This window comes from Sebastes umbrosus, chromosome 19 (assembly GCF_015220745.1).
Source record: "Sebastes umbrosus isolate fSebUmb1 chromosome 19, fSebUmb1.pri, whole genome shotgun sequence".
In the NCBI taxonomy this organism is placed as follows: domain Eukaryota; kingdom Metazoa; phylum Chordata; class Actinopteri; order Perciformes; family Sebastidae; genus Sebastes; species Sebastes umbrosus.
The window spans coordinates 2,469,412-2,496,700 of NC_051287.1; the positions used below are offsets into that span (position 1 = coordinate 2,469,412).

At 40.8% G+C, this 27,289-nt stretch overlaps 1 protein-coding gene across 3 annotated transcripts in view; it reads right to left on the reverse strand.

Moving 5' to 3' along the window:
* ttc28 (tetratricopeptide repeat domain 28) overlaps positions 1–27,289 on the reverse strand; it is a 136,837-nt gene that overhangs the window by 25,770 nt on the left and 83,778 nt on the right. For all 3 annotated transcript variants that reach the window (XM_037752666.1, XM_037752665.1, XM_037752667.1), the window contains 5 exons: positions 23,902–24,174; positions 23,686–23,816; positions 10,859–11,080; positions 8,508–8,696; positions 8,299–8,395 (listed from right to left, as the gene is read on the reverse strand). In XM_037752666.1, coding sequence (XP_037608594.1) covers positions 8,299–8,395; positions 8,508–8,696; positions 10,859–11,080; positions 23,686–23,816; positions 23,902–24,174 — 912 coding nt within the window. The remainder of the gene's footprint in view (positions 1–8,298; positions 8,396–8,507; positions 8,697–10,858; positions 11,081–23,685; positions 23,817–23,901; positions 24,175–27,289) is intronic.

Genomic DNA, 27,289 nt, shown 5'->3' on the forward strand with positions numbered 1-27,289 from the left:
CCACGTTAAGTCCACGACAAGTCCAACCAATCTTTAGTCATTTGAGACAAGTCCAACCAATCTTTAGTCATTCGAGACAAGTCCAACCAATCTCAGGTCATTTAAGACAATTCCAACCAATCTCAAGTCATTTGAGAAAAGTCCAACCAATATCAAATCTTTTAACACAAGTCCAACCAATCTCAAGTCATTTAACACAAGTCCAACCAATCTCAAGTCATTTAACACAAGTCCAACCAATCTCAAGTCATTTAAGACAAGTCCAACCAATGTCAAGTCATTTTAGACAAGTCCAACCAATCTCAAGTCTTCTGAGACAAGTTCAACCAATCTCAAGTCATTTGAGACAAGTCCAACCAATCTCAAGTCATTTAAGACAATTACAACCAATGTCAACTCATTTGAGACAAATCCAACCAATGTCAAGTAATTTGAGACAAGTCCAACCACTCTTAAGTAAATTGAGACAAGTCCAACCAATCTCAAGTCATTTAAGACAATTACAACCAATGTCAAGTCATTTGAGACAAGTCCAACCAATCTCAAGTCATTTAAGACAAGTCCAACCAATCTCAAGTCATTTGAGACAAGTCCAACCAATCTCAAGTCATTTAAAACAAGTCTAACCAATCTCAAGTCTTCTGAGAGAAGTCAAAATGAAGTTTAAAGTCAATCAGCAGAGCAGTTTTAGTCGGGCCAAGTCTCAAGACATTTGAGACAAGTCCAAGTGAAGTCTTAAATCCATCAACAGAGATTTTAAAGTCCAAGTCAAGTCTGAAGTAATTTGAGACAAGTTAAGTCTGAAGTCGTTCAGCAGAGCAGCTTTGAAACCCTAATAATGGAGACTCTACCAGGTCAGATCTCAGTAAAGTCGAGTCTTTAGGGACTCAAATCCTCGTTGTTGTGACTTCAGTCTGACTTGCGTCCAACTCTATTAAAACGCTAGAGTGGGAAAAATCTACAAATCTAATAATAATATCTGCAGCTATGGATCTTCAACATGCAGCGATCCAGAGGAGCCGTCTCTCTGTCCAGGGAAAAGGAACCGGAAAACTTCACTCCCACTGGCCTGAACAACTTTTCTGTGTGATGATGTGTCTTCCCAGCGATCAACAACATCCCAGTTTACAGAGTAGAATGAAGTAGTGAACACAAGTTAGAAGAAAGAAACACAAGTTAAGGAAGAAGTTTGGGACACAAGAGAGGAAGAGGAGAGGAAGTATAGCTGCAGGAAAGTTGAGAAAGTTGAACACGAGGGAGTTTCAGATGGAAACTACATACTGGGAGACGCAGCAAAAAACAAGCAAATACATTTATATTAAATATATGTATGTGTGTGTGTCTGGGGTTAACACGCTAATTGGATTATAACCAGATCGAGGCAAAACTGGGATTATTGCAACTCTCCTGTAAACACATTAACTGGGTTATCTCCGTCTAATTAAGGTCCAAATCACAACAAAACATAACTAGATTAACAGGATCTACCTTTCAAAGCACAGTGTTCACCTTTTCAGTCTGATTTCTGCTTTTGAACCTCACAGATATATACAAATAATATACACTGGTCTCCATTTTACTTCTCAGGGCATTAAGCAAACTGTTGGCTATCTAAGGGGTTAGCTGCCCCCGTAGATACTACACCTGACAAGCTTTCCATGCTAGCAGGGCACAGTTTATAATAATAGTAACTAGGGCTGTCAATCGATTCAAATATTGAATCACGATTATTTGCAAATTAATCACAAATTTTTTATCTGTTCTAAATGTACCTTAAAGGGAGATTAGTCAAGTATTTAATACTCTTATCAACATGGGAGTGGACAAATATGCTGCTTTATGTAAATGCATGTATATATTTATTATTGTAAATCAATTAACAACACAAAACAATGACAGATATTGTCCAGGAACCCTCACAGGTACTGCATTTAGCATAAAACAATATGCTCCAATCATAACATGGCAAACTGCAGCCCAACAGGCAACAACAGCTGTCAGTGTGTCAGTGTGCTGACTTGACTATGACTTGCCCCAAACTGCATGTGATTATCATAAAGTGGGCATGTCTGTAAAGGGGAGACTCGTGGGTACCCATAGAACCCATTTACATTCACTGATCTGGAGGTCAGAGGTCAAGGGACCCCTTTGAAAATGGCCATGACAGTTTTTCCTCGCCAAAATTTAGCGTAAATTTGGAGCATGTTATGACTGGTACCAATGGGTTCTTTAAGTTTTCTAGTTTCATATGATACCAGTATCTTCACTCCAGCTTTAAAACTGAAGACGCTACAACCTAAAAATCACAAGTTGCGTAAATGCGTTGAAAAATGAGTGGCATTAAAAAGAATTTGCGTTAACGCGTTATTATCGCATGCACTTTGACAGCCCTAATAGTAATACAATAAGAGTCGTTTTTTAAACAGTGATTTTACATTCGTAGTTTAGGGTTTCGATTCTGTTTCCCTTTGTTTCTAGTGCTGCGGCTGGTAGTGGCCTCCGGTCACGGGTGTGCTCAGTGTGCTGACTCCTGCACTTTTTATAGTGATATGGTGGCATATTTTATTAGTGTATGTTTTTATCTTGTGTTATATTTTTCTACTCCCAGTACCTCAACAGTGGGTGGTTGGCTTTACATCTTCAGCAGGAACCAATGACACCGACAGGAAGTCAGAAAGTACTGAGAGACGGACTAACACTGTTGATTTGGGTCTTTTGATGGGATTTTTTGGCAATAACAAAAATATAGAATAATGTCAGCCTTATACTTGGTGGTTCTGTTTTATGAAAGTCAGTCATTGTGAAATTGTCTGGTTTCTCCACCCACAGTTACAGTCATATATTACACATGTTATAGCCATCTATAGCATCCATACTTGCATTAATTCAATCAATAATTCATCATAAATGCATGTCTAAAGCATCACCGCCTTTAAGCTTCAGAAAGGTAACCAATGATGAGCATAAACACGGGGAAATAAAACTGATGTCATCTTTAAAACAAACAGAAGCCGACTGAACAAAAGAAAAATAAAACTGGGCGCACAAAAGCAATTAATTAGAATGAATAATTGCATCTTTAATTGGCGTATTATAGATGGCTGTGCAACTGCATTCACGCTCTGTGAAACTGGCTAACAACCTCAAAGAATAATAATGATGCATATTTGATTCACTTTCTCTTTATTTTTCATTTCCGATTGTGTGTTTGAATGACGTGAAGTGTGCAGGAGGTGCACACATTCTCACTGCAATGTCTGCTTTTATAAATACCAGTTTATATGTGAGACGCACGGTGTGTATGGATGCTTGTTGTGCATACTTCTTGTTTCTGAAGTCAGAGAGCGGTTGAGTCAGAAACAAGAAGCAGAACACATAAAACTATGTTTAGAGGAAATAGAAATGATACCTCACTAACAAAATGTTTTTAGACTCCTATAAGCCCCGTGTGGAATATTAGGAAGCAGGGTAACGTGGAGAAGAGGAGGAGGCTGCTGATAAGGAGAGGAAGACCTCGTTCATCGGGGTCTAAGAGGATTACAGAGACGCCTGCAGAGTTGGCTGGAACAGCCGGTTAGAGTTACACCCCTCGTCTTAAACTCTGCTAACACGAGCGTGAGCTGGAGCTCCTCCGAGGCGTCGGGGTGACGCTATCTGCTGATTTCCTGCAGGACGGTGGGGTTCCCCGACGTGGACGGGGGGGTACATGGTGATAGAGAGCGGAGCTGAGAGGATTAGAGGTGTGGAAAGTTAGGTGAGATCAGATGATTCAGCTGAGACAGCAGAGAGACGACAGGAGGAGGGAGGTGATCTCTGGAAAAGACCCCGTCATCAGGAATCAGGACTAAACCTGAACCTCCTTCATCTCTTAATCAGTCTGGACTCATTCTGCTGTCTGTCTTTAATTTACTATTAAATAACACTTATACAACAGTGGGTCATCAAATGACCTCACTATCCTAGTGACCAGGAGAGGAGGAGAGGAGATGAGAAGACAGGCGAGGAGACTAGGGAGGAAAGGAGAGGAGGAAACAAGAGGAGAGGAGAGAAGAGGAGAGGAGAGGAGAGGAGGAGACAGGAGGAGAGGTAAGGAAAGAAGAAAACAAGGTGGATAGGAGAGGAGAGGAGAGGAGAGGAGAGGAGAGGAGAGGAGATGAGAAGACAGGCGAGAGGACTAGGGAGGAAAGGAGAGGAGGAAACAAGAGGAGAGGAGAGGAGAGGAGGAGACAGGAGGAGAGGTAAGGAAAGAAGAAAACAAGGTGGAGAGGAGAGGAGAGGAGAGGAGATGAGAGGAGAGGAGAGGAGACTAGGGAGGAAAGGAGAGGAGGAAACAAGAGAGGAGAGAAGAGGAGAGAAGAGGAGAGGAGAGGAGAGGAGGAGACAGGAGGAGAGGTAAGGAAAGAAGATACAAGGTGGAGAGGAGAGGAGAGGAGAGGAGAGGAGAGGAGGAAACAAGGAAGGTAAGGAGAGGAGAGAAGAAACTAGAGAGGATAGAACAGGAAAAGAGGAAACAAGGGTGGAGAGGAAAAGAGGAAAGGAAAGGAGGAAACAAGAAAGGAAAGAAGGAGATAACAGAGGAGGAGGAAAAAAGGAAAGGAGAGAAAAGAAGAAACAGAAGAAGAGAGAAGAGGAAACAAGGGTGGCGAGGGGAGGAGGAAAGGAGGGGATGAACAAGAGGAGTAGAAGAAACAAAAGAGGAGAGAAGAGGAAAGGAGGAGAGGAAACAAAGGAGGAGAGGAGAATGAAGGCTTGTCTTGTCAGCATTGAGAGAGAGAGAGAGAAGAATCATCCATAAATGATGATGTGAATCATTGATCTGAACCACAGACTGCAGCTCGTCTGTCAGCAGAGTGTCAGCGTCTTCAGCCTATTAGTCTCACATCAGAGCGCCGCTGTGTGTTTGACTTCTGCTGGAGAATAAAAGACTCTGTGGTGACTGAACACCAGACTCTGTTGTATTCAGATTAGCTCTGAGGAGCAGGAAGAGGAAACAGCACAAACCAGAGAGAGAGAGAGAGAGAGCTCGTATTACTACTGTAACACACACACACAGAGAGAGAGCGGCGAGTTGTCCAGTCAGCGGTGGCGTCGGGTTCGCTGGCTCTCAGATATCACCGTGGCCGCAGAAACCAGAACCCGGTTAATAAAACATGAGCGCTGATTGGCCAGAGAGGCACTGCTGCAGTCATGTGATACAGTCGGGTCTCTGAACGCAGACGAGGCGACGGAGAGAAGAACCACCACATGTAATCACATCTACGACCAGAGCTGGAACAAGTATAGTAAAAGTACTAATACCACAATAATTAGTGAACTGTTCGTCATAACTAGAAGAAGACGAAGGCTGTGATATGTGTAAATAATCAAATAACTATTCAACTATAATAACTCTTTAAAGGTCCCATATTGTAAAAAGCGTGATATTCACATCTTTTATATTATAAAGCAGGTGTAAGTGCTTTATAAACACTGTTAAACTATCAAAACGCTCAATATACGGAGAAATACACACAGCCCGTATTCAGAAATTGTGCGTTTCAAACAAGCCGTCCATTTGTGATGTCACAAATATACAATATATTTAGATCATCACACGGTTTTAAATGTAAACATTATAAATGTGTCCCGGTTTATTTCCTGTTGCAGTGTATGTAAATAACATCAGCTGACAGGAAGTTAACATGGACCAAAGCTGTTGCCTAGCAACGCAATACCATTGAAATGCACTAAAACGGAGCGTTTCAGACAGACGGTGAATACGGGTATATTCAGACAGACAGTATGAGGAAAATAAAGTTTTTTTTTTAACATTACAGCATGAAAACATGTTCTAGTAGAAACACAAAATACAAGTTTTAACCTGAAAATGAGCACGATATGGGACCTTTAAGCTTTTTTGGAGTTATCTATAGTAATAATAATAGTCTATAGAGAAATACTATAGGCTACAAAGGACACAGGAAAACACTTTAAGTATTAACACTAATGGTAAATATAAAAACACACAACCTTAACACTATAATGTTTCAGTGTGAACATTACTGGAGTATTATAGGCCTACTATAGAAGATGCGTAACCCAAGTATAGAGAGTACTGGCACTTGTTTTTTTCCATTCAAGCACTGGGTAAGGAAACCACGGTGTTGAACTCGGCGGCTCACGTTACCGCCGTCTTGTAAAGGGAGGAATGAGCAGAAGGGTACTCAGTTGGTGGCAACCACAACACTAGATATCTCCGAATCCTACACACTGGACCTTTAAGTAAAAGTATGTAAGTGTAATTTAAACCAAAGAACATATATCGCCAAGAAGTGAAAGTCAATTGTTCGTTCCATTGTAACATCAGCCCCCAGCAGCAGAGCTATGCTTCCGCCATTTTGGACTGAAAGCGACTACCAGACGCCAGTAAAACATCCACCTACAAAGTGCCGTACAAAAGTAAAACAAAATGATTTCTATTCTACTGAAATGGCCTGTGTTGAACTATAAAATATTATAAATATAATAAGCGTTTTCAGTCCAAAATGGCGGCAGTGGCTGTTGTCAAAAAACACCAGAGTTTCGTCTCTTTGCTTCTACACTCTTTACTTAAAGTAAGAACCCCAGTGAGTGTTTCACTATTATATACGGTATCATTACATTATTATTACTTAAACATTCATGTGTAATTGATAATTTCCTGTTGATTTGAACTATTTTATACACTGTTGGGTAGTTTAATATATTTTATGCACAAAACATATGATGAACTAATCATGTTTTATAAGTTCATCATATGTTTTGTAATTCTGAATGTGCAAATGTCATAAAATAACCTTCATTTACTCTTTTCTCTGACTTCGTCGTGTCCTTCTGAAACGAAACAATCTGCCCTTTGCAAACTTCAAAGTAAACTCTTTTATTGTATTTCTTCATGAATTTCATTTTCTAAAAGTGGATGATGTGATGCAATTTTAGATAAAAGGTGAAAAACACTCAGAAACTATAAAGTAACCGATGCAGAAGTCTTATTTTTATTATTATTATTATTATTATTCCAGCTGATGGAAGAAAAGCTTCCAGCCAGTGTCACATGAACGGTTTCTCCTGTTAACCATTGAGCTGCTCTGTCGCTGCCGTCGCCACGGCAACTCAATAGACTGATTGGACTCTGGACCCGATCAACTCGATCTGCATCGATCAGCAGCATCCAGACAAACGGACTCTTCACCTGGTACATTTCAGCACTAAGAGTACTGCACTTCAGTACACATTTGAGGTACTTGTACTTTACCTAAGTATTTCCATTTGATGCTACTTTATACTTCTACTCCACTACATTTAGGTGATGACTTTAGTTACTAGCTTCTTTGCAGATTCAGATTATTATTAATACAAATCAACTAGTAAATGCTGATGTATTATTATTATTATTACTGGAGTCAGGACATGTGCACAAACAGGTGTCTTGTTTGCAGCAGACAGTGTTTTGTGGTTATTTTAAGTCTCCGTACTGAATTTCTATGAAATGTTTCAAACAACAGGACACAGTGTGCTGTCGGCTCAGATCAGTATTGAACTGAATATGAACCAGTCATTTAAAGACACAGTTGTTGTTGTTGAAGAAAGCTTTTCTTCTTTTATTCAGTAGACACACACCTTGTTGTTTTTCTCCTCTACAATACACAGAAGAAGAAATCCTCCTACTTGTTGTCCTCTATATATCCTCTAGAGAGCAGCCTGATTATATCTCATCATTATTAGTTTTCTCCTTATTCTTCTTTAGGTCACCTGTGACTACTTCCTGTCTATAATCCCTCCCTCTCCTCTCTGGTATTAAATGTCTTGATTAAATGACACATAAGGGGGCTTTAAGAGGAATATAACTGACATGATGAAGCTCTTTGTTTCCCCGACGTTGCACCATGCAGCTCTGATTAATTACTAGACAGCACCGTACCATGTGATCAATCAATCACCTGCTGAGCTGAAGCAGACAAACCCTGATGCATCTCATCTTTTTCATCAATAGATGACAGTTTAAACAATCGCCTCACTCATCCCCTGGTCTATACATTGTTTTGTTTTTTTAGGAAAATCCTACTCATTGTGTCTTTAATAACTAATGTTTTAAAATAAAATATTAATAAGTCCAGCAAAATAAGTCCAAGGAACGTGTTTGGTGACATGAAATAAGTCCAAACCTCATATTAAAAATGAGCCAAAGTCGCTTCACCTGCATATCTCTACTTCCCGTCCATCATTTGGTTACAGTGTGTTATATATTCTTAATTTAAACCATCAAACAGATAAACCTACCCAGGTTGGACGAGGCTCGTCCCTGAGCTGCTCTGTCCTGCAGATCCTCAGCTATTTCCAGCTGGTGCTGGTGGTGCAGACGAGCTCTCTCCAGGTCCTGAGGATCACAGCAACACATCATCAATAAATAATAGTGTCAACATACAGAATATCAGAACACCCCGCTGTCATTTAGTTCTTCAGTTGTCTTTAATCTGTTTTATACCAACCTGCATGCACCGGGCGGCGTGTCCCAGACCAGCGTACGCCCTCATCTCGATGGCTCTGTCGCCCAGCTCCTGAGCCAGCTCCAGCACTCGTGTGTGGTACGATATGGCCTTGTCGAAGTCACGCTGAGAGTGGTAGGCGCTGCCCAGGTTGCTGTACGCCCGCGCCTCCTCACGCCGGTTCTCCAACGTCTGCAAAAAGACATCATCAGAAATGACGACAGTGACTATTTTACATTTCAATTTCTTCACCAGTAGGAACACATGATGTCAGATAATACAAAGAAGGACTGTCACTTGCATCAGGACATTAAAAACAGACGTTATACAGAAAAGTAGTTTGAAATTAATCTCAGACAATGACATTATTTTTGAAGTTTGAAAAAATACATCTGTATTCTGTACAAATAAAAACTAGAAGCAGATTTAGTGTTTAGAGAGTCGGACACGGAGCCCTCACATCTCTAACAGATGGAAATTGTTTTTGTGTCACAAGCTGCAACAGTTCCCACTAAAGAGACCAAAAACTGTCAAAACAAAACGACTTTATAAACTCTCAGTAGTCAGAAGATGTGACTTTATTCTGGTAGAGATCTGATTGTCAACAGATGGTCGATTAGTATGTGAGGAGAGAGAGAGCGACACAGAGTGGCAGGATGTTGGCTGCAGCGACCGGCTCGCTATGCAATTTTGCGCTTCATCCAAAAAAACAGTAACATAAAAAGTGAAATGTGCACAGATTATTGTGTTTGTTCGTGAAACATTTGCAGGAAGAGCTTCAAATATTTACAGGCTTAACAACCAGCGTGCTGAATACACACCATGTTCTCTGTTATAAAATACTGCATTCAGCACATGATGGATAGACGTGCTAAAATACTCACAACAACATTAGAGAAAGTAGAGATGGAACTGCTCCTCCTATTAGAATTCATCACAGTCTAGAAATACAAATTACGCTTCTCTTCATAATAATCCCAAATGAAGTTACTGGATGCAGCTAATGGCTTTACACTCAATCAGTACATGTGGTACCCATTATTATCCTGTTTGTGAAACATCTTCCCCGAGAATATACGGCTTTTTCACATGGCAGCCAAATAAACGACGAATGGATGAATCAATCTAGCAACGATTTCTGTTATTAGTAGTTTAGTTTGTCATTACTGTTGTCATAATGCAACGTATCCTCATAAAACTGTTTATATGATATCTTACGAAAAGTTATTCCTCATTTTTTGTGCTTTTTCCAACGAATGTCCAGCAACACGTGTCAACTTCTGCTCCAGTCTTTTCAAAATAAACTTCTGTCTTCACAGGAAACAACTTGGTCAGGTTTAGGCAACAAAACTACTTAGTTCAGGCTGTTCTCATGCACCGTTCATAGCAACAACTATGAAAAGTAACGCGCTATAATTCATATATATATCCCACAAAATCAATCAGTGCCTAATTAACGTGATCATGAACCAGGAAGTATAAAGAGGGGCGAGCGCGGCGTAGGGAGGAGGTCGGAGTGGATGGGAGGGTCAAAAAATACTGGTCTTTCGCTGTTGGTGTCCCGTCTGAAACCAGAAGTCAACGTTGATTTATTTGTCACGTCACTTCCGTACTTAGGTTACGCCACTTCTGGAGTTATTTTAAGCCAAACCATGATCTTTTTCTAAACCTAACTAAGTAGTTTTATTCCCTTAACTTAAGGAAGTTGTTTCCTGTGAAAACAGAAGTTTATTTTGAAAAGACTGGATGGTTATTCGTAGGAGAACACACGAAAAATGAGGAATAACTTTTTGTAAGATATCATATGAACCGTTGTATGAGGATACGTTGCAAAGATGCATGTGTTTTGAAAGTAGTGAGCATCCGACTGGATATACTAGACTTAGATTATACTGCACAAGTTGTGTGAGAGTTAGTAAATTGTGAGTAATTGATATACAAATGGTCATTTTCGGGGTGAAGTGTTCCTTTAAGACTTCCTGACTTCCCCGTCATCTCTGTGGCTCTCAGACTGAAGCCCATTGGGTTCAATTCAATTTATTTTTATATAGCGTCAAATCATAACAGAAGTTATCTCGAGACACTCTTCATATAGAGCATGTCTAGACCGTACTAGACCAAACAAGAGATCCCCCATCAGCATAATGGGCAGAACCCGGCTCTGGGTGTGCGACCATCTGCCTCAACCGGTGGGGTCAGACAGTCCTTCTTTAAAAACCTCATAAATATCCAGTTTCATCAGTAATTTCCTCAAAGAGTTCATCACTGTAGTTTTTAACAAACAATCTGAAAACAAAGCTGTTAATTAGGCGCTGTTCCTCCTCTGTTACAGATCATATGACGTAGCTCTGTACCTTTGCGATGTCCAAGTGCTGCTCGTGGCACTGAACAGCGTTGGTGAAGTCTCCCAGCGCCGTGTAGACGGCGCCCATGTTGCCCAGCTGGCGAGCCTCGGAGAGCTGGCATTGGGTCTGTCGCGCCAACAGCACACACTGTTTATGGCTCGCCAGCGCGTTGGGGTAGTCACCGATAGCTGTGTACACATGGCCCAGACTGCTGAGGGCGTCGGACGCCGCCTGAAATCACACCAACACACACACACATACACACTGGTTAGTATCCAGAGCCCGGAGGAACAACACTGCAACTGACTTTACTAGTTCAGTTTTAAAGCTAGAGTGAAGATACTGGCTTCATATGAAACTAGAAAACCTGATGAGTCCATCAGTACCATGTCATACTAGCTTGTCAGGAAGGAGGTTAAATAACACTATGAAGTTACAGTCAACTTTTGGTGAGGAAAAACTTTCATGGCCATTTCAAGGGGCTCCCTTGACCTCTGACCTCCAGATATGTGAATATGTCAGGGTTTTTGTCCGAAGAAATGTCCAAAAAAATGCCATTAAAAAGTCGGAAAAATTTCAGAAAAAGTAAAAACAAATAAAAAATTTTTTATAAAAAAATCTGAAAATTGTCAAAAAAATGTCAGAAAAAAGTCCAAAATTGCCAAAGAAATGTCCAAAAATAATCAGAAAATTGTCAGAAAAATATCCAAAAAAAGTCTGAAAATTGTGAAAAAAATGTCAAAAAATACCCAGAAAAGTGTAAAACAAAAAGTCCGAAAAAAATCAGAAAATTGTCAAAAAAAAATTGAAAAAAGCCTGAAAAATGTCTGAAAGAATTCTGAAAGAAGTCCAAAAAATGCCTGAAAAATGATACCAACCATGCCATACTAGCTTGTCATGAAGGAGGTTAAATAACGCTCCAAACTTACACTAAAGTTTGGCGAGGAAAAACTGTCATGGTCTGTCACTTTATGATAATCACATGCAGTTTGGGGCAAGTCATAGTCAAGTCAGCACACTGACACACTGACAGCTGTTGTTGCCTGTTGGGCTGCAGTTTGCCATGTTATGATTGGAGCATATTGTTTTATGCTAAATGCAGTACCTGTGAGGGTTTCTGGACAATATCTGTCATTGTTTTGTGTTGTTAATTGATTTACAATAATAAATATAAACATACATTTTGCATAAAGCAGCATATTTGTCCACTCCCATGTTGATAAGAGGATTAAATACTTGACAAATCTCCCTTTAAGGTACATGTTGAAGGTGATAAAATGGATTGATTGACAGCCCTGATCTGAATCCTCCCTCCTCTGCTGGACAGTAAGAGGACACAGTAATGTAAAAGGACGGGGGATGTAAAATGTAAATGTTATTGGAGGCTACAGGAGTGAGAGCTAATCTTTCACATCCTATTAGAGCCGGCTGTGAGAGCCTCCTCCTCCTCTCAGCTTCCTCCACTTCTATTATAACTCTGTTTTAGTTTCACAGGAGACACTTTTACAGCACTTTGAGCCGTCTAATGATTCCTCGCAGCGCTCTCTTCCTGCTAATTACAGGCACCTCTTCAGGCAGAATACCATGCAAATCACAGAGAGGGTTTCAGCTTAAGATCGTACCGTTTGTTGTCTTCATCAAAACAAGGTCGTGAACTCACACACAGACGTACACACACTCTGGTCTCTGATTAGAGGAATGAGAAACGGTCGCTGTGTTCCTGCTCTCATCTGAAACCTGCCTACTCCTTCGTTAACTGATCTTAAGGTTATTGATCAGAGGAGTCGTGGGAAGTATTCGTCAGCTCTGAGGAAGTCTGTTTCAAATGAACCGAGATAATGAAGACAGGAGCACCACCGACTTTATCACCGTTTCCTGCGTCTATTAGTGTGAAACACATTCAGTCACATGTATTACTAATACAAAAATACACAATTATTAATGTTATTATTATATAGCAGATAAACACTGTTAAACTTCCAACAGGTAATATTTTTAGGAATGCACCGATATCGATACCAGTATTGGGTATCGGGTCCTATACTGTGCTCATGTACTCGTACTCGTACTCGCAAAACGGCTCCGATACAACGGCACCGATACCACTTTACGGTGGTGCGCCCGACCCCGCGAGGCCACGCATTTCACCGCGCCACGGGGTTTTGCTTGCACCCTCTGACTCACGCGTACGTTAGACTCCCTGGTCCGTGTTTCAAGATGGGCCGGGTGGGTTGTCGACATCACCGCAGACCCCTGGCGCCTTTTAGGTGGGCCGAGCCCCGATCTGGCGGCACAACGCGGTTGGGGCGCACTGAGGACAGTCCGCCCCGGTCGACAGGTGCACCAGGAGCAGGGGGCCTCGTCCCTCCCCGGTGGGGAGAGAGGGCGCAACAAGCCCTTTGTCCATGGTGTGTGGCGAGGTCCGGGCGGGGAGCACTGTAAAGCTGTGGCCGTGAGCCACCTTCGCCCCGAGCCTTTCCAAGCCGACCTAGAGCCGGTGGCGACGCACCGCCTCGTATGCGGGACTCCCCGGCCTGCCATGTGTCGCTCACACCCTCCAGCTGGCTGTTAACGAGGGTCTTTTGGCACAGAGAAGTACTCGTATCGGTACTCGGTATCGGCGAGTACCCAAATGTAAGTACTTGTACTCGGTCTGAAAAAAAGTGGTATCGGTGCATCCCTAAATATTTTACAATACTAGCATTATATTGTTCAATAAAATACATTTAAACTGGACAATAATTTGTTGCAATAATTCAATTGTGCAATACTCTTTAAGCCCTATAGAGAGCTGGAAGGTGTGTTCTCCTGCTCTATCCCGTTTGGGTTGCCATGTTTGACCAGTTTGATTGCTGCTGCTTTCGTGTCTGTTCTTGACCAGGTACCATCCCCTCCGAATGAAACCCAAGCGTCTTCTCTGACGAACTAGCAGTCAGACATTTTTATCCTGGAGAACCACTCCACGTTAAATCTGTGTATTTTTACCTGAGGTTTGATTATAACAACATCCCACAGCCGGTGGGCACGCACCTATTATAACTCTATGACTAACCGAGGTGTTTAATCCCTGCAGCGTGGCTACTAGCTAATGCCTCACAGATATTGATATTTATACTCCTGCATCTCCACCTGCTTCACTGTGATGCTCACAGTGTCAGAAAAAGTGAATTCTTGACTTTGCACAACTTCTAACATTAATGAACGCTCCGCTCCGATTCCTTAAATATCTGTTATTTACTCTGTTGTGGATTGCAGCGGGAACACTGCGTCTGGTGTTGGTGCTCATTTAAACTGTGATGTAGACGGCAGACTGACACTATCTGGCTGCTGTTCATTAACTGCTGATGGTGAGACGGAGGCATCATCATCCTCATCATCATCATCATCATCCTGCAGCAGAACTCTGCAAAGATAGAAATGTTTATAATTAACGTGAAAATTGAGTGTTTATTCCTTTGCCAGTGAATGCTCCCACACCAGAGCTGCCACAGGGGCTGTTTATATATATATATATATATATATATATATATATATATATATATATATATATATATATTTGTCTTGTTACATGGTAGAAAATATAGAAATCTATCCATTGAAATATATTAGATTCCAGAAACGTGAGAGCGACACCTTCGTTGACTTTGTTTAGTTTAGTCAGTGAGGACTTTACTGCTAAATAACCACGACTTCATCATCATCATCATCATCATCATCGCAGCGCACAGGTTTTGGTTGCTTAGTAACGGCAATAAAATGTATTGTCAAATTCAGCAGTGCAAAAAGTATTCAGATCCTTCACTTAAGTAGAAATACTAAAGTCTAAAAATACTCCACTACAAGTAAAAGTCCTGAATTCAAAATGTTACTTCAGTAAAAGTACCCAGGTATTACCAACAAAATGTACTTAAAGGGACTGTTTGTAAGAATCAGTAAATGCTTGTTAAAAGCGACACCTGTGTCCGTTAAATCAACGAAAGTCAGCGTCCTGTTGCTCGCGCTTGTGCTCGCTCTACATAGACATGAAGGAGCATCGCTCAAAACAGTGAGGCGACACACGTCAGCTAAAAGCACAATATCACTCTATATTTCAGCTGCTTGGCAGTAATGTTAGCTGACCAGACCAAGGTCTCTCCATGAATCAATGCTGATCCTAGTGTTGGCTTTTCCTGCCTCAGCCTCCCGACCGCGGCCGGAGGGAACAGGGGAGACACCGGAGTTTTGGTCGGAGACGATAACGTTTCTCTCTGCGGAGCCCCGTCACTTCACAAGACAGGAAACCTCTGTTGGTCTGGAGGAGCTGCAGCAGTTATTTCTGCACAAACGTCCACTGTACATTCACTAGATATTCTCAGCGCTAAACTAACTCTCCTGCAGTGTGGAGTGTGCGCGCATACACGTGAGAGTGGAGCGAAACAGCAAGAACGAGCACGGTGTGTGAGTATATTTCAATAAATGCACTTTGTCACTTCTCTGGTAAAGGTTTTAGAAGTATTCTCCGTCAGTATCTGATTGGAAACATAAGAAACTTCCTCCTCCTCCTCCTCCTCCGATGACTGAAACACCTCCGACCGCCGGTTTAGTTTCCTTCACAGGAAACATGTTCAGCAGCGATAATGAATCTGTTGAACGCAGCTTATATCTGTGAACACACAGTGTGATGTAATTATCATTAGAACGAGTCCCGAGGACGTATAGACTGGAGGAACTGAGACAATAATGAAGTCAGAGCGTCTCTGAACACCAGCAGCCGTCACACACACACACACACACACACACACTCCAACATTAAAATATGACTTTGACCTTTCACAGCACACACACACCGAGGGACGGCAGAGAAGAAGACTATAATGAAATGTTTGCTAGTTTAAAGAACGTGAGGGAGAGGAGGAGAAGCAGCTATGAATTATTAAAGAGGAGTTATTAGCATGTTCATTTATATCCCCACCGCCCGCTCTTCCTCTCTCATTCAGACCAGTGTCTTCTTCAGATGAAACATGAGAGGAGGAGGAAGGACAAACAAAAGAAAAACATAATTATAAAAAAAGCTACAAATATGGATTCACTTTACAGTGAAGACAATTATATTTTTCTATAAAAAAGACAACATACAAAAGGATTTCCCTCCAGCCATTTTAACCCTTTGTTCCCAGGAGTCTGGCGCTGCAATTAGCAACTAATTAAATCAAAATTCAACAAATAAATCACATTATTTTATATAAGAATATACGTTTCCATTTCTATCAGTAACATCATTAAAAAAATAACAGAAATAACAAGTTGTCTCCTGAAGAAAGCAGAAAACTTGTGTAAATTAAACTGAGTTTTATAAATGTAATCATTATCTTGGGGGTCATTTTGTGCCTTTATTTGATAATCATATTTAATAAAAATCTAAATTTTGGCGGGGAAAAACTGTCATGACCATTTCTAAAGGGGTCCCTTGACCTCTGACCTCCAGGTATGTGAATGAAAATAGGTTCTGTGGGTACCCACGAGTCTCCCCTTTACAGACATGCCGCAACATAATGCAACTTGTGATTTTTAGGTTGCAGCAGGCTCAGTTTTAAAGCTAGAGTGAAGATACTGGCATCATATGAAACTAGAAAAAACGTAAGGAATACTAGCTTGTTGTGAAGGAGGTTAGGTAAGGGATAATGTACAGCGAGCCGGTCATTGTCATTGTTCCCCTCGGGCTCCTTCCAAGGCAACGCCCCCCATACACACATGCACGAGCACCGCCGCATCGTAACTACTTCACCGCCACAGAGCGGAGAGAGGACCTCAACTCAACAACGCTACCTCATGACAAGTAACGGCAGCAGTGCTACTGCAGGGCTGAGTTTTCTCTTCCATTCTCCAGTAAACGTTTGGCGGCGATGCGCTTTGAGTTCAGGCTGGTGCACGCCAAGGGTAGAGTACGAGCAGAGAGGCAGGGAGGCGTCTGATTGGTTCTTTCCAAGCGGACCGCGAGGCAGTGATCGGTAGACGTTTTTACAGGATTACAGCAGCTACAGATAACGGCTCTTTTCCGCTCCTTTTTCAGAGCTCATCAGTAATGGATCGCTGTCGGGGTGTAAAGACCATTTCAACCAATAGAACAGATAGTGTTTACTGGAGAACATCGTCAACCCTGCCTTTAAGAAATCAATATTTTGACACAAAAATGGTCCTCCAGAGTCCGACATCAGAGCTGCGCCCATAGCAACGGTCTAATACAGACATTACAGCCCGCAGAACGCCGTGATTGACCAATCAGAATGGAGTATTCAACACAGCCGTGTAATAACAGGAGGTTAACAACAACAAACGTGAGAAGTTTAGAGGTGAAATGTCTCTCTGGTGGAACTGATGACAACTCAGAGACGTCTGACACACGACAAGGACACACAACTGTCAGAAATGTCGTGGAGTAGAAGTTTAAAGTAACAGAAAATGGAAATACACAAGTAAAGTACGTCAAAATTGTACTTAAGTACAGTACTTGAGTGAATGTACTTAGTTACTTCCCACCACTGAAATCTCCACAGGTTTACAGAGGTTCAGAAAAAAATAGTAAATCCTAAATTGTAAATGAAACATACTTTGCTCCACGGTGTGAAAAACGGATCCTTCAGTTCAAATGCTCATGAATAAATAAAACAGCACGTCCCTTTAAATTTGAGCCCTAATGAATGCTAAAACCTGAAAACAACCAAACTGACCTTTAGAGGAATTTACCTTCTAATTAAAATCAGGACAAACTGCTCGTTTCATTTCTCTTCATGTGTGTTTGTGAAAGACGACGGACCGAAATCCCAATTCCCAGCCGAGTGATGAGCGTAAACACATAAAAATCCAGTCGACACATCTCTGAAGGCGGGAGAGAGGGAGATTTAATAAATGACGAGCAGGCCTCTGTGTGTACAGTCAACCGGCCAGACAAGTGTTTGATTTCCCTCAAGGACACAACGTTTCCCCTGAACCAGAAAACACACAAAAAAATCCAATCATGTTGAGTCTGAGAGCCGCTGCACACTGTTTATGTCTGTGTTTATATCTACAGTATACGGAGAAGATGGAGGGACTGACAACGCTTGTCATTCTGCACACTGAGAAAATCAAAATGTATTTTTATATATGTAGCAGGGAAGTCTCATTAAAAGGGTAGAAACCTTGAGAGTAAAAAGGAGCAGGAAGGAAAAGATGTGTAAATCTAAATGAAGAGGAGAGACAGAGGAAGATGAGCGGCGTCTCTGCATCCTCTCCATCCTGCTGCTGCTGCTGAGCTCCATAAAGTGGCCAGCAGAGAGATGCAGGAGGTTTAGAAAAGAGATGCTCAATCACCCAAAAAATATGGGCTTTACACCCCTCAGCATGGGATAAAGGAAGAAATGAGTTCTCCTGCTGCGTCAGGGGGAAATGACAGATGTGAGTTAACTTGCTTCATGTTGGTTTGACTCCGAGAGGCTGGAAGTCTGAGTCAGTACAAACAGAGGTGAGAAAGGACAGACAGAGAAAAGGGAAGTGGAAATGGAGAGAAGTCTGACCGTTATGAGCTCGTTATTGGTTTTTATATGTTTTCATTAAGATGCTGCGCAAGTATCTGAAATGTTGGCACTCTAGTTTATGGATATAAATCATCAGAATCCTTGATTTCTTTTGCATTAGAATCAAAATAAATGCATCGTTAAACTAGAAAAGTGCACTCAGTAGTGCAGATCTCCTCCAGGTGTGTCTCCGTCTCCCCTACCAAACAAAGAAGAGTTGAATCTCACTCAGTTGTCCCTCCTGGTATCATGCCTAACTTTAGTGCATCATAATATATAGGGTATGGAATTTAATCTGTAGATGCTCCTGTTCAATATGAGACCAAACTCTTCTACGGATGTTTTTGAGCCATGACGAAGACCAGAATGTGGCCTGCTACAGACTAGGTAAGGTTTTTTGGGCACACTACCAACGTCAGGAGCGTGTGGCAGCTGCGTCACGTGGTGGCTGCGTGATGCAGGAGTCTGGTGTTCACACAAGACGCGTGTTGGCTGCGTGTTGGCTTCGTGTTGGCTGTGTGTCAGCTGTGTTTCTGTTGCTGCTGTCAGCCCTTTCTTTCTGCATAGAGTCTGCCTTTTAATGGCCATTTAACTTCATGATAAATATAATTTATATTTATTTTAGACAGAGAAAGGTTCAGAAACGTGTGGTAATTAGTAAATAATAGTAATAATCCACAATTAAAACTCCGTACTGTATTCATTTATGATGCTTTCCAAGTCACTGCTTGTTCCACATCACTGTCCGGCACATATTTCAGAATAAAAGCCTCGTGTTAACAAATGAAGGAATTCTGTGCAAAGAAAACCCGCTTTAGGGCTTTTATTTCGAAATGAAAGCAGGAAGTGTTGATTTAAACCCCAAACTTTATCAATTCTTGGAGCTCTCAAAGTGACTGCGTGTTCCACAGCACTGACTGCTCATATTTCAGAATAAAAGCCTCGTGTTAACAAATGAAGGGATTCTGTCTATAGATTATTTTGAAATGAAAGCAGGAAGTGTTGATTTAAAAATAAGTCTTTACTTTTTTTCATCTCCGTAACATATTCTGTTGATCTTTTATTTTCATTTATATAATAAAAAGCTGCTGTTAGAGCCTGAGAAGACGTCCTTAGATATCTCGTTTTGTTCAAAATGTAAAGAAATGAGTTTGACAGTGATGTAAAACAGAGAACTAGAAGCAACTCATCTCAGACTTAATTGATTAATTGATTTCCAGAATTGTTGCTTATTTCTTTTCTGAGTGTTTTAATTACAAAAAGAAATTGTCCTGGACTGAATTATATTATATGACAAAGGTGTTGGTTTAGTTTGTGTGTTTGTTAAACATCAGCTCTCTGCGGGCGCCGTCTTTGTTTGGACGCACGCTGTCTGGAAACACTCAAATAAACACACAGTGGGAGATATGGATTAGTGTTGATGACCGTGTTTCAGTCGCCTCAGGCTGTGCACCTGTGGAGGAGAGGCTCAATAATCTGTCTGTCAACAACAACACAAACACACACACACACACACACACACACACACACACACAGGGCTCAGACGGAGAAACTGTTCCTCCGTCTGCTTGCTGAGATGCTGAGATTCATGACAGACAGAAGTGATGTGATAGAAGAGGAAGCTGCTCAGAAACATGGTCGTTTTCCTGTTAGTCGCTCGCTGCTGTCGTTAGAATGAACTCACTCAAAGCCTCATTCGTCTTACTGACAGCTGCTCAATCCGCCTCACCACGTCCACGATGCAATCACATGCTATTAGCTGACCGACTGTGTGTGTGTGAGTGTGTGTGAGTGTGTGTGTAATATCGAGCTGTGTGAGAGTCCAGTGGAGCCTTCAACAACATTATAGTGGCCTCACACAGTTATATTAAAGCTGTACATTAGAAACATCTTATTGAGTTAACAGCTAGTAGATATATAATAATAATAATAATAATCAGTCCAGTCACTTTAGAGACTGCAATAACAATATTAAAGGTCCCATATTATGCTCATTTTCAGGTTCATACTTGTATTTTGTGTTTCCACTAGAACATGTTTACATGCTGTAATGTTCAAAATACCCTTTATTTTCCTCATACTGTCGACCTGAATATACCTGTATTCACCCTCTCTGTCTGAAACGCTCCGTTTTAGCACATTTTGACGGAATTGCAACAGAATTGCGTTGCTAGGCAACAGCTTGGGTCCATGTATACTGTCTGTCAGCTGATGTCATTCACATTACACTGCAACCAGGAATAAACTTGGACACATTTAGAATGTTTACATTTAAAATTGTGTCAAGGTTTTCTAAATATTGTATATTTGTGACATCACAAATGGACAGAAATCCTGACGGCTTGTTTCAAATGCAGAGTTTCTGAATACGGGCTGTGTGTATTTCCCTGTGGATTGAGTGTTTCGATACTTTCACAGTATTTATGTAGCACTTAAACCTGCTTTATAATAAAAAAAAATAAACATGAAAATCTCACTTTTTTATAATATGGGACCTTTAATCTAAAGATATTGAGTCATTTTATACTTCTGAGAGGAGAGATGTGAAGGAGAGAGGAGGAATCTTCAAGGTAAAGTTTGAATTATTTATTATATAAAGCTTTATCACATGTACAACTATCCTGTTTATATCGAGTTAGTCATCCTTCAAAGTAAAGGTAAGGTCAATATGATTTTGTGAAATACACTTCACTTCACTTTTCTTGCCCAAAAGTTAGATGAGAAGTTTGATACCGATCTCATGTGTGTTCATTAAAGCTAGAATTCTTCTATTAGTAGCAGGGATTCACCGATCCCACTTTTTCAGTCCCGATACCGATAGAGATACCTGGGCTTTGAGTATCGACCGATACCGAGTACCGATCCGATACCAGTGTTTAATTAATCATCTGTATGCCTCGCTGTGTGGAAGTGACTGGGATCATTCTGTTAATGAGTAAAGCAACATCAGGCTTTGACTTAAACATTGTTTTACTAACTTTGTAAAATAAAATGTGACCAATAAATACATAGATATAAATTTACTGAATTGTTATTTATTATTATTAAAATAATAAATTGTGCACCAGCGACTTGGTAAAAAAATCTTCAAATTAACAAGTGGAAACCTTTTTAATTCAGCAACAAATTGGTCAAAACTAATATATATAAACATAGAATTTAACTGATTAGATCGACCTTTACCATATCAGCATAATGTAATTATTATTTAACTTGTATTAATTTTATTATCTATTAATTTTATATTTATTTATTTATTATTTAGTTTATTTTTCTTTTTATATGTTTTTAATATATATATAATATATATTAATGTTTTGTATATGTATTTATGCTTGCATACGTATTCATTTATTTATTTGTATTTTATTTCATGTTTTTATTTTATGTCTTATTGATTATCAGTAATATGTTATATATGTCATTATCACTATTTTATTGAATATATATGTAAGTTGATGTATCATTATTGTGTTGATAATTACCCTTTTTTCACAAGTAAATTTGTGTATTCTTTTAAATCTGTTTTTTCATGCACAAATAGAAATGTATCTAACATATTTTTTTATACTATAACAAAACAAATCTGAGCAACAAAAAAAAAAAAAAAGAGTATGAAGCTACAGCCAGCAGGCGATTAGCTTAGCTTAGCATAAAGACTGGAAACAGAGGGAAACAGCTAGCCTAAGATTTTATCCAGGTCGTCCACCGTGATCAGAAAAATAAAAAATAATAGAAATACAGGAAGCAACAACATACAACCAATAAAATCTAAATAAGCCGTTAATATACCGTAAAGTACAACATGTTCTGGTACTCAGAGATATCTGTGTACAAAGGAATACTCACATGAACACACATGGAAGTATTTCCCCTTCCAAAAAATGAGAAAACAAACGAGATCGAACAATAACCAACATCAAACGCTATTGATTAACACACACACGCACACACACACGCACGCACGCACGCACGCACGCACGCACGCACGCACGCACACACACACACACACACACACACACACACACACACACACACACATACACACACACACACACACACACACACACACACACACACACACACACACACACACAGGTAAGGTTGTTTACAATAAAATATTCCACAAAGAGCTCCAGAGGCTCAGAATCATGAGATTAAATAAAGTATGAAATGCTGCCATGACAGCGTGTTGTACTGTATGTTCACACTGCATCACATGTTGGCAGCACACACTCATGAACACACACACACATGAACACACACACATGAACACACACTCACTCACACACATATGGGACCAGTTAAAGGAAGGTAAACACACACAAACAGCCCGACAGCTTCACTCTGTGTTTTCAGACATAAAGGGGCCAAAGTCTAATCTGGAACAGCGATCTAATTAACCGCTTTCACAACTGTCCAAAGAGTTTGAGAAGAAAGACGGTGAGTTAAGCGGCGGCGGCCCGAGGCGAAGAAATACTGCTTTCCACAAAACATTAGAGAGAGAGAGAGAGAGAGAGAGAGGGAGATGTTTCAAACATGCCGAGAGAAGAAGAGGTTTGTTTTAGTATGAGTGTGGGTTGTGATCTCTGCTGCCGACGTTGTCGCATCACACACACACACACACACGCACACACACACGCACACACACACACACACACACAGTAGACTAACGAGTACGACTCTTACATTAAATACATCAGGTTGGAAAGAGAGTTTCCTAAACAAAGAATCAAGATGACATCAACACTGCAAATACATTATTCTTCCTGCTGAAAAGCCTCTCTGCTTTCTGTTTCTTAAACTGAAGGACACAAACAGATAATGACATCATCATCATCTCTGCCACCAGTGACCTGATTGGACGGACTCTCTTCAGGCTGGACGCACCAGGAAGTGATTTTGAGTATTTGGATCAAGTACGTTGTGTCAGATTTGGTCGCTAAAGCTGTTATTTCAATGTGTCAGATACATTTTTAATCAACATTTGGGTAAATAGAAGTATCAGAACAGACTCTGTACCAGCAAATACACAACTTTAAAGAACTCGGATCGGGGTTGGGGCCAAAACATGTTGATTGGGATTTCCCTAATGTAACATCCCTGCTGGGAAGTTGGCTGCATACGTCCCCCGTTTACCTTCACTCTGTGGACGTGACTAAAATCAGGCTGTTATCTCTAACTCGGTGACCACGGGAAAACTGATCCAGCCAACAGCTCGACCAGGTGGAGGGCGCTGCGCTTGAACCGTATCTAACCAACATGTGTCATCGTATGAATATACATGAGCTGAGTTTAACGTACCTCTCTGTCCTTGAGCTTCATGGCCAGCACCAGCTGGTTCCTGTGGTTGGCCAGCGCTTCTCTGTAGCTGCCTTTAGAGAAGAGGGCAGAGCCGAGGTTCCCGTGAGCACGGCACTCACCTGACTGGTCACCTGTGGAAGAGATAAAGAGTACGTGACGTTCACCGTCTTCACCGTAAGTTCACACCGCTCTCCGTGGCTTTCTCCTCCTCCATACCTAGAGTCTTGGTGACCTCCAGGTCCTGCTGCATGTAGTTCATGCTCTTCTCCGCGTTACCTAAAGACCAGTAGGCCGAGCTCAGGGCCGAGAAGACGGATCCACGCAGCTTCAGCGAGCACGTTCCGATCTTCAGGCCGGCCTCCAGCACCACGACGGAGGCGCCGTGGAAGCTGTGGGTCAACAGCTCCTGGCCGATGACGGACACGACCACGAACGGGCTCTTGTCCAGCTTCATCTTCTGCAGCTGCTGGTAGGTCGGCTCAAGGGAGTCTGTGGAGGTGTGACAGAGACACTGGTGAGGTCAGGAAGGGGAATCACTTTTATTAGGTCCTGATTGGTAGCAGTCAGTGTTGCAATCAGTATTTGAATATCATTCATAAATTCCTTTAACGTTCAGCGTTTTCAGCCTGTTAAATGAACCGTTTTCCTCCATGTGACTGTCAGATCATGATGATACAGCTACGCTGTGTTTACATTGTGTGGGTTGTAGTTCTAGTGGAGAGGCTCTGAGGAGCATGTTCATAATATTGTCCAGGGAATGTGCAAAAGTTCACAGTATAAAGTTTAGAGAATATGCACACAGCAGAAACACAGCTAACGTTACAGTTGCTGTGTACGAAGTGTGATTTATGCTTGACGCAGAGTCGTGAGTGTCCGCTATAAAATTCAACAGAAGAAGAAGAAGATGGGTCGAGGCCGGATGTACGCGCTGGAAGACGTCGCTGAGAACGTGGTGTCAGGAGCCAATGTTCTTGTAATGTATTTAATATTCAAGGGAAAACATTAAATGCTAAACCATAAACAAGTCACGGATTCAAATATGTCATCAGCGGAGTCTTCTGATTGGTTCGCTTCCTCTGCTTGAAAGAGTTGTTCGTCAGCTTGACGTAACCCTTTATATGCTTGTCCCTGTAAATATTACCGCTTTTATTCACAGATTCTCCTGAATATTGATCCCTGCTCCCTTTCACACATGAGCCCGTACAGGAGATGTTCCTGAACATTTCAGGGACGGACTGCATGTGTGAAAGGGAGCAATAAACTCAGAGCTGAGAAGGAGAGTTAAAGGGACTGTTTGTAACTTTTTAAGCGTATAAATGTACCGGGTCGGGATCTGAGAATATCTAGTGAATGTACAGTGGACGTTTGTGCAGATATAACTGCTGCAACTCCTCCAGACAGCGAGAAACGTTATCGCCTCAACCGGGTGCCGGTGTCTCCCTGCGAGCACAGTCGAGAGACGATAACGTTTCTCTTCCTGCTTCAGCCTCGGCACCGACCCGCTTTTGCTGAAGCAGGAAAAGCCAACACTAGGATCAGCATTGATTCATGGAGAGACCTTGGTCTGGTCAGCTAACATTACTGCCAAGCTGCTGAAATATAGAGTGATATTGTGCTTTTAGCTGACGTGTGTCGCCTCACTGTTTTGAGCGATGCTGGTTCATGTCTATTTAGAGCGAGCAAGCACGAGCAACAGGACGCTGACTTTCGTTGACTTAACGGCCACAGGTGTCGCTGTTAACAAGACATTTCTGAAAGTTACAAATAGTCCCTTTAAGGTGGAATGATGCGGTTTACATTAAAGAGGAAGAGAAGCAGCATCGTTTTGTGGTTCTCTTTAGAGGAATATTATCGTCATGATGGTGAGAAATGAAAGAAAGATGTGATTAGTAAATGATAAATACCTTTAAGGAAGGATTTAACACATTTAAACTCAGAGCTGGTCTGACATTACTTTAATGTGAGTGTGTAAAGATCTGAGCCTGTTTCCATCCTGACTGAGTGAAACTGAAAGAAAGCGAGTCAATAATAAAGTTGTGTTGTCCAGAAACACCAGCAGCTCTCACAACAGATGGATTGAAGTTGTGTTAATTGATCACAGTAGTTTTGTGTCTGCCTCTGCAGCTCCTCTCAGTAAACGGCTGCAGCTCCTCTCTGTGTGTGAAACACTGAATAAGAATCAGATGTTGAGGCGTTCAGGTTCATCTGTCAAGGCTCAAATAACAGGCTTGATACTGTACATGTTTAATTAAAGTGAAGGTTTCATCTGTGGGGAATGTCGAGAGAGAGTAGGAATATACTTCATAATGCTAGTCACAACTAAAGAACTGCAACAGTACATGATATACGTCAACGAGGCCGAGGGTCTGAGCCAACACGTGTACTTCATCCATTCAGAGACCATTCAAATAATTAGTTATGCTGCTGTACATCAGTGGTTCCCAACCGTGTATTAAATGACTTAGTCATTTTTTATTAAATTCATTTTCTTTAATGAATAGAATTCGTCAGCTTAACGACAACAAATATGGATATTTCATTAGATAAAAACATGTTGTGAATTTTTAGAAATGATTTCATCTATCTTTTTCCAATTAATGATACAACACTCTGGAGTTGTTAAATAAAATCACCAAAATTACACCGTTTATCACAGCAGGGAACTGTAAAAACAGACATTATCGTCGCATTTTTAACTTTCCGTCGGTCCTTTAACAAATCAACTTATAATGAAGGCTTCTATCATAAAAAAACAACCAAATCTGAGCTTAAAGTAATGATATTTCATCAAAATCTCTTTATTCTACATGTCTCATTTAAAAATTAGTCAAAAATAAACCAGATCCTGTAAAAAACATTAAATTCTGCATCCTTCAGTGCAACTGGGAAGCCATGAATAACTCTTCTGAGACCAACATTCACATGACAAAGAATTCAGCGAGCAGAGAGGAGAGGACAAGAGAGGTTGTAAAAAAGTAAATAGTCTAATATCTATGGCATATGGAGCCCCAATTTTTCCCCAATATTGTTAACACTTGTTTGCACTTGGAAACCTTTTGAAAATATAGATTCATATTTTCCCAATTTTTGTCAATTAAATTATCAAAGAAATTTAGCTTGCGTTTTTTTTTTTTTTTTATAATTTATGGTTTTATAATTAGGGCTGTGTAGTGGCAAGAATCTGGCGATACGATATGCATCACGATATGGGGTAACGATTCAATATATTACGATATACTGCGATACTGTAATCAAGCTGATATATTGCAATTTTTTTAATTGAAGTTTAGGAAAACATAGTAAAAAAATAGACCATATGCATAAAATCTGAGTCAAAAAAGTGGGATCTGCTTTTACATTTATCACACAGTCCCTCTAACATCCAACATCACAGCACTACCTTTCATGCAATCTGAGCCACAGTTTGCCACAAATCTTTGCATGTAAACTATTCATTAAAAATGTATAATGTGTTTTTGAGAAACGCAAAGCATAATATTGCATGTGTATATTGATATTTTCTTACACCCGTAATTATAACTGTGCTGTACTGCACAAAAGACATGTTTGAGTTCCTCCTACTTCTAGCCATGATTGTGCCGTT